Source organism: Hyperolius riggenbachi, chromosome 12 (genome assembly GCF_040937935.1).
Source record: "Hyperolius riggenbachi isolate aHypRig1 chromosome 12, aHypRig1.pri, whole genome shotgun sequence".
In the NCBI taxonomy this organism is placed as follows: domain Eukaryota; kingdom Metazoa; phylum Chordata; class Amphibia; order Anura; family Hyperoliidae; genus Hyperolius; species Hyperolius riggenbachi.
The window spans coordinates 208,880,072-208,887,965 of record NC_090657.1 but is presented as its reverse complement, the minus strand read 5'-3'; the positions used below and the strand labels follow the sequence as shown (position 1 = coordinate 208,887,965).

At 43.7% G+C, this 7,894-nt stretch overlaps 1 protein-coding gene across 1 annotated transcript; it reads right to left on the bottom strand.

Annotated features, from left to right (window-relative positions):
• Positions 1-1,197: 1,197 nt before the first annotated feature.
• On the bottom strand, positions 1,198-5,191 carry LOC137541464 (P2Y purinoceptor 1-like). The gene has a single exon (XM_068262772.1). It carries the CDS (start codon positions 4,193-4,195, stop codon positions 3,110-3,112), a length of 1,086 nt encoding a protein of 361 aa, XP_068118873.1. The 5' UTR covers positions 4,196-5,191; the 3' UTR covers positions 1,198-3,109.
• Between the last annotated feature and the right edge of the window lie 2,703 nt (positions 5,192-7,894).

The following is a 7,894-nucleotide window of genomic DNA, read 5'->3' as shown; positions in this document are numbered from 1 at the left end:
TGATCAGCATACGCTTGTTCAGGGTCTATAACTTTACATATTAGAGGGAGATGATCAGCAGGACAGCCAGGCAATGTGCATTAACAAACAAACATGTCAGTGTCCATACTCCTCTTAACAGCAGCCAGATGTTGTGAATGATGTCAAATCTGTTTTATTTAGCTGCAAAAAAAAAAAGAGAAAAAAAAGAAAGAAATAATTGCTGTTTGAACTATACACCCCATCCTGTTATTAGTAGTGCTTTCTCAGCCAAACAAAAGTGTTTTGGCTTCTTCTTACTTTTCTGGGCAAAAGGGCTGCATTTCACAGCTGTTAAACTGGCTCATTTACTTTGATAAAACACTGGTTTGTTAACTTCCGCAATTAAAAAAAATGTTTTGTAAAAGGACTAGTACTGCACCTATGTTCAAAAACTCAACAAAAAGACAGCATTCAGTGTGTTTGGCAATGGCAGGCACTTTCTCATTGAAAGCCCACATTGCTATGCAATTGGCAATCACTGAACACATGCATAGGAACAGAGTCTATGACTTTTGATACAGTATTTCCAAATTGAATTTCAATGGCTTACTCCATCGGATATGCATCAAATAGTGTATATCTATATTAAAGGGGACCTGAAGTGAGAGGGATATGGAGGCTGCCATATTTATTTCCTTTTTAGCAATACCAGTTGCCTGGCCATCCTGCTGATCTTCTGCCTCAAATACCTTTAGCCATAGCCCTGAACAAGTGTGCAGCATATTAGGTGTTTCTGACATTATTGTCACATCTGAGAAGATTAGCTGTCTGCTTCTTACTGGTGTGATTCAGACACTACTGCAGCCAAATAGATCAGGACAGCCAGGTAACTAGTATTGTTTAAAAATAAATAAATATGGCAGCCTCCATATACTTTTCACTTCAGGTTCCCTTTAAGGCTGCATGGGCTCACAGGCTTGATCTACTGAGACATGCAGTTAAACAATACCACATTTATTTCTAGCATCTGATCTTGTGTGGGCAATAGGAAAGTAGATAGGAACCATTCTTCACAGTTTGAAGTGATACATCCTTACTGCAAATCTCTTGTAATAAATAATAATACCTTGTCTCGCAGGTAAAAACCAGAGGTGCCATTGCAGGATAAAACTGATTGAAAAGAATTTAAAAGGGAGGTAGAGGTGGACTTACCTCCTGGTAGTAGGACGCTGGATGTTTAGATTTCAAAAAACATCTCTTTATTGTTCATAATCACAAAAATACAGACAAACTCCTCTGCAACGTGTTTCGTGGGACATCCCACTTCCTCAGGCATTTGTCAGTCTAAGAAAATACAGCTTGACGCCAAGTGGTAACCCACGTTTGTCAGTATTAAGGTGGCCACCAATGGTACAATTTGCCGAACGATTCTTTGTATGAATTGTTGATTGTTTCAGACCACTAATAAACAAATATCTCCTAACCATTCTGATCAGATTTTTGGATTGATTTCATTAATCTCATCGGAGTGGTTATTAGAATTTTGTCCATTAGTGGTCCCAAATAATCATTTACCGGTCGTTCATGGGAAGAATCGGTCGTAAACTATCACCCGGCAAATTGTATCGTTTGTGGCCACTTTTAATACTTCTTATTACACATTTGACGGTTATCTACCTCAACATACTACACTATATGGGCTTTTGTTTTTTGTCCTTTGTATTTTGTATTAAAAATAATAATACCTATTATCTGTCTACTACTGCTGAGGTCTGGGTACTCCAAATAATACTGCAGTAATGAGGTAAATGGATTAGACACAGATAACACTGCTTCACCAAATCATCCTAAAGTTTTAGCAAGGCCTCGTTTCCACTATAAGTAAAGAAGTCTGCCTCAGCCAAAAGGCGTGTGTACGGCACCCGACGACGATGCATGTGCATTCACGAATCAGCTGATTTCAGCGCATGACTCTGAGAGCCGAGCGCCGAAACTGGGCGCCCCATAGCAGCAATGCTATGCTGCTATGGGGCACGTATCGGTAATTCGGGGCTCTGGCGGCTGCCAGACCCCGAATTACATCTCCCTCCGAGTTGCAACAACTCGGAGGGGGAATAGTATTTAACGCCGCCTCAGAGTTTAGCGGCAGCAGGGAAAGCCGTCATTCGGCTCTCACTGCGCTGAACTGAGCGGCGCCGAATTAATATGCACCAGTGATTTCAAGCCTGTAGTGGAAACGCAGCTTGAAAGTTCGTTTGAAACCTTCTCCTGTTTTCACTCAAAAAACACAAGCTTGTATTGGAAATGCAGCCTTAAGGTGGCCACACACCATACAATTAAAAGATCCAATTTTTCACCAATTCGTCCTGAGTAATCGAAAGCTTTTTTTTGAGATTGGACATGTTGGCAAATTCAGAGCAATTTTGTCAAGAATTCTATGGTGTGTGATGGATTGTGAAATCGTGTTCAACCCGAAAAAAAAATTGTATGCAACTATTCAGTACATTTTTTCTCTTGATTTTTCTAGCCAACCAATTTTTGTCAGTTTACCATCTTTTATCTCGAAATTGCGGCAATCTGGAAAATACGTGTGTGGTACCTCAAAGATTCTGATAGAAACTTCCGATCAGTCGGAAAATTGGATTGGATTGCTTGAATCAAATCAAAATAAAAAAAAATGTATGGTGTGTGACCACCTTTAGGCTGGGAGCACACTTTTTTTTTTAATAATGTTTTGCCCCACTCTGAAAAAAAAACCCGCACAATTCCTCTGGCCATTGAATTGCCTTCTCAGGAGTCAGATGCCGTATGTGTTCTTTTGTGTTTTTTGTTGGCGATTTCTTTCCCTGTGACTTTAAAACGCCAACCATTCTGCTTATTTCCATGTGTTTCTTAATGAAATACATTTTGCTGCAACATCACGAACGTTAATGGAAAATCGCACTCGAGAGCCCCGCAAGCCGTCAGAAACGCCCGCAAAATCTTGCCACCAAGTGTGCTCTCAGCCTTAAGGGCTCTTTTCCACTGGCAACTGAATTGCGTGCTCAGTGAGCAGTTACCGGGCAGCAGCCAGCAGTTGCTAGGCAGCAGGAAGCGATCGTGAGAGTTCGTCTTTTCACTACCTATCAACTGATGGTGGAAAAGGGCCCTAAAGTTCTTCTGAAACCTCCTCCTGTTCTTTTGTGTCACGCCTATTGAGGATTTTTAAGTCCAGCATGGCGTTATTTCTCCCGACATACACAAAGGTGTGCCAGGCCTTTTTCTGCATTTGGCGTAACCTGGAGACAAAGTTTTCATTAGTCACGAGGTAGAGCAAAGGGTTAATGGCGCTGTTCATGCTTGCCAGGCCCCTGGTGACTTGATAGGAGATATACAAGTTCTGCAGCGCCGGCGTGCACGTCCCTCGCAGCTGCCAGACCCTGGAAAGTAAATTGAGGTTCCTGAAGATATAGTACGGGAAAAAGCAGACGGCAAACAGAAGCAGGGTGATAAAGACGATCTTCATACTTCTGCTTTTCAGATTGGAATCCACATTGGTGTTCTTTGTTAGGATGACGAGGACGTGGGCATAACATGCCACAGTCACAACGAACGGTATGAAGAAACCCGTGACCGTGATCGCCATCGTGTAAGGTGTATACAATTCTATGTGCTCATTTACGGTAGAGTCATGGCAATAGGTGGCATTTTTCACGGCATTGGGGAAATATAAATTAGGTAAGATCTGCACGATTACCAGTATCCACACCAGGACACTGATGTAAACGGACGGGCGTAATTTCTGGAACCGCCCCATCATCCTCATAGGGTACACGATACCCAGGTACCGCTGGAGGCTGATGCAGGTGAGGAAGCCGATGCTGGCATACATGTTGATGTGAAAAAGGAGGCGAGCAAGGCGGCAGAAATCGTACCCAAACATCCAGACGCCTTCGTTCAGGTAATAGGACACGAAGAATGGCAGCGTCACGACGTACAGCAGGTCGGCCACGCCCAGGTTAAATACGAAGACGTTGAGAGAGGTCCATTTCCTCCAGTTTAAGCACAGATTCCACAGGCCAAACACATTGCCAAATAATCCGATAGCGAAGACTGTGGTGTAGACGGAGGACAAGTAACGAAACGTGAACTTCTTGTTCACAACACACTTTGAGCTCAGGTTGAATGTGCCGGCAGTTATGGCTGTTTCAAAGAAATCCTCTTCCATTGTTCCATTTACAGGAAACTGCAGCATCTACACATGTGGTTTTTGTTTGTTACAGGAAGGACCCACATGCATGGGCAGCCTCTGGGTATACCTCTCCTGGTACTCTGTAAGTGTGCACAGTCTCTGGGTTACAAGCACTGGGTATACCTCTCCTGGTACTCCAGCAGCATGTACAGTCTCTGGGTTATAGGTACTGGGTATACCTCTCCTGGTACTCCAGCAGCATGTACAGTCTCTGAGTTCTAGGTATTGTGTATAGCTCTCCTGGTACTCTGCAAGTATGGACAGTCTCTAGGTTACAAGTACTGGGTATACCTCTCCTGATACTCCTGCAGTTGTTGGGTACACGTTCGTGGTACTCCAGTAGTATGCACATTCCCTGGGCTACAGGTGTTCAGTACATTCCTCTTGGTACCTCAGCAGTATGCACAGTCCCTGGGTTAAAGGTGTTAGGTACACTTTTCCAGGTACTCCAGCAGTATGCAGTCCCTGGGTTATAGGTGCTGGGTACACTTTCCCTGGTAGCCCAGCAGTATGCACAGTCCCTGGATTCCAGGTGCTGGGTACACTCCTCTTGGTACTCCAGCAGTTTGCACAGTCCCTAGGGTACAGGTCCTGGGTATAGCTCTCCTGTTACCCCAGCAGTATGAACAATCTGTGGGTTACAGGTCTTGGGTGCACTCCTCCTGGTACTCCAGAAGCATGCATAGTCTCTAGGTTATGGCTCCTGGGTGCACCCCAACATGTACTCCTCCAATAAACACATACCCAGTCTTTGGGGTTACAGGACCTGTGTACACTTCTCTTGGCACTCCAGCAATATGCACAGTCCTTGGGGTTGCAGTCCTGAGTACAGATCCGGGGTGTCCACTCTCTGGAACATCATCCCTTGCTTATTCTCAGAGTTATAGATCTTACTTGCAGACTGTAGGAGCTTAAATATTCCTCCTGCGTCCCATAGACGGCTGCTGAAGCCGAGCGTTCAGCTAGTTTCATCTGCACTTCAGCTGTAGTTTGATCACTTTCTCTCTCTCTCTCAGCCACCCCTCCCATTTTCCAGCTTCATGATAATAATTATCAACAAAGTCGTAACTGTTATTGTCTTATGGGTGTCTCCAACCACAGCTTGCCTAGTCCTCGATACGAGCTCAGCTCTGTTGAAAGAAGTTTGTTCAGATAGAACATGTTTATGATTGCAGAGTTTTTGCAGGAGTTTTATATTCAGGATGTGGTAGAAGCTACACTGAGCAAAAAATAAAAAACCCAAAACTTTCGGTTTTGCTCCCATTTTGCATGAGCTGAACTCAGAGATCTGAAACATTTTCTACACGCCCAAAGGTCCCATTACTCTCAAATATTGTTCACAAACCTGTCTAAATCGGCGTTAGGGCTGGTGCACACCAGAGTGGTTCTGAAACGTTTTTTAAAACGCTTGCAGGGGGAAAGCCGCTTGGCTAATGAAAGTGAATGGGATGGTGCACACCAGAGCGGGTCGTTTTTCCCTCAAACGCAAACTCCTGTCCTGCAGCATGTTTTAGATTTTGGAGGCGTTTCTGCCTCAATGTTAAGTATAGGAAAGTGGAAAACCGCTCTGAAAAACGATAGATCAGAGCGGTTTTCCAGGCGTTTTTGTTACAGAAGCTGTTCAGTAACGGCTTTACTGTAATAATATATGAAATCTTATGCAGGAGAACAGAGGCGCCAAAAGGATAAAAGGAAGCTAAATGAGCTTAAAAAACAAATTCTTGGTAAATAGAGGAGGCAGTGGTGGACTTACCTCCTCCAAGTGGACACACAACGACTGTAGTAAAGACAGTCAATATATTTTATTTATGAACTCCAAATATGCAACGCGTTTCGCAGGTTTGATCCCGCTTCATCAGGCAATAACAACGGAGCAATAGCGTATGTGGTCAGTAGAAGAGCCAGGCACCTCTGATATATGAAATCTGCTACACAAAAACGCCCCAAACCGCTAGGCATGTTTAGAAAACCTCTCTGGGCACAGCTCCCCATTCCTGGTCACCCCTCAGCACTTTGGTAAGCTTTACCACTTTGGAACCTTTCTCTTTACAGGCTTTCACTTTAGCACTTTTATATTATGAATGTTACTGATACATGATTGTGTTTACTACACGTAGATCACTGTAAATAGCTCTATGCCTGGATGATGTATATTTTTGCACTCTTTTAAATATTTTTGTGCATCTTTTGTACTTTTTGGCAAATATAAATCTTTTTCATATTTCTTGCACATATTTTATGCAGTTGGAGCTTGCTAGGGAACTTAGGGGCACTTTTCTTTTTTCATAGGTTTTTTACCCAGGCATAGTGCAAACTTTTTGGTGTGCAACACACCTCACTTCTTGGTACACAGAATTTCAGAAACCTTTTTGCTAACCAAAGTGATCTTTTATTATGCATATTGTAATTGAAAAATTATATATCCTTTGGGGTACAAATTTATTCAGAAAGTTTGATTACAGCCAACGTTTGGGGAAATTGTTTTAATCGTTTTTAATGTTGGTTCGTGTTTTTGAACTTGAATAAAATTTGTACTATTTTTGCAACTTTACCTATGGTGTTTATCATAGTTTCCACTCAGTGAGGGTACTTTTTCTTTAAAATGTTGCATTTCTGCCTCAATGTTAAGTATAGGAAAGTGGAAAACCGCTCTGAAAAACGTTAGATCAGAGCGGTTTTCCAAGCGGTTTTGTTACAGAAGCTGTTCATTATCAGCTTTACTGTAACAAAATATGACATCTGCTACACAAAAACGCTCCAAAAAACGCTAGGAATGTTTAGAAAACCTCTCTAAACAAACCTAGAATTGCTCTGAAAATCTGCTTCAAACACCTCTAGCATTAGCAGATCTGCTAGAGGTTTTTGGTGTGCGCTGGATAATCCATACCACCTCACGGGTGTGGCTATCAAGGTGCTGATTGAACAGCATGAAGATTGCACAAGTGTGGCTAAAGGTCCGTACACACGCCGGATTGGAAGCAACGACGGGTCCGTCATCACCTCCCGCTGGGTGGGCGTTCCAGCGACAGTCTGGCGTGTGTACAGTCTGTCTGCAGACTGATACGGCTGTTTCTGAGCGATACGCCCGGCGGATCGCTCAGAAACAGCCGTATCAGTCCGCCGACAGACTGTACACACGCCGGACTGACGTTGGAACGCCCACCCAGCGGGAGGTGACGACGGACCCGTCGTTGCCTCCAGTCCGGTGTGTGTACGGACCTTTAGACTGGCCACAATATAAGGCCTCTCTAAAATGTGCACAGTTTTGCCTTACATGGGGAAAGGTGAGGAAGCAGAAAACCAGTCAGCATCTGGTGTGGCCACCATTTGCCTCACACAGTGCAACACATCTCAGTCGTATAGAGTTGATCAGGTTGTTGATTGTGGTCTGTGGAATGTTAGTCCACTCTTCTTCAATAGCTGTGCTAAGTTGCTGAATATTGGCAGGAACTGGAACACGCTGTTGTATACGCCGATCCAGAGCATCCCAAACATGTTGAATGAGTGACGTGTCTGGTGAGTGTGCTGGCCATGCAAGGACTGGGATGTTTTCGGCTTCCAGGAATTGTACAGATCCTTGCAATACTGGGCCGTGTATTATAATGCTGCAACCCGAGGTGATGGTTGTGGATAAATGGCACAACAATGGTCCTCAGGATCTCGTTACGGTATCTTTGTGCATTCAAAACACCATTAGTAAAG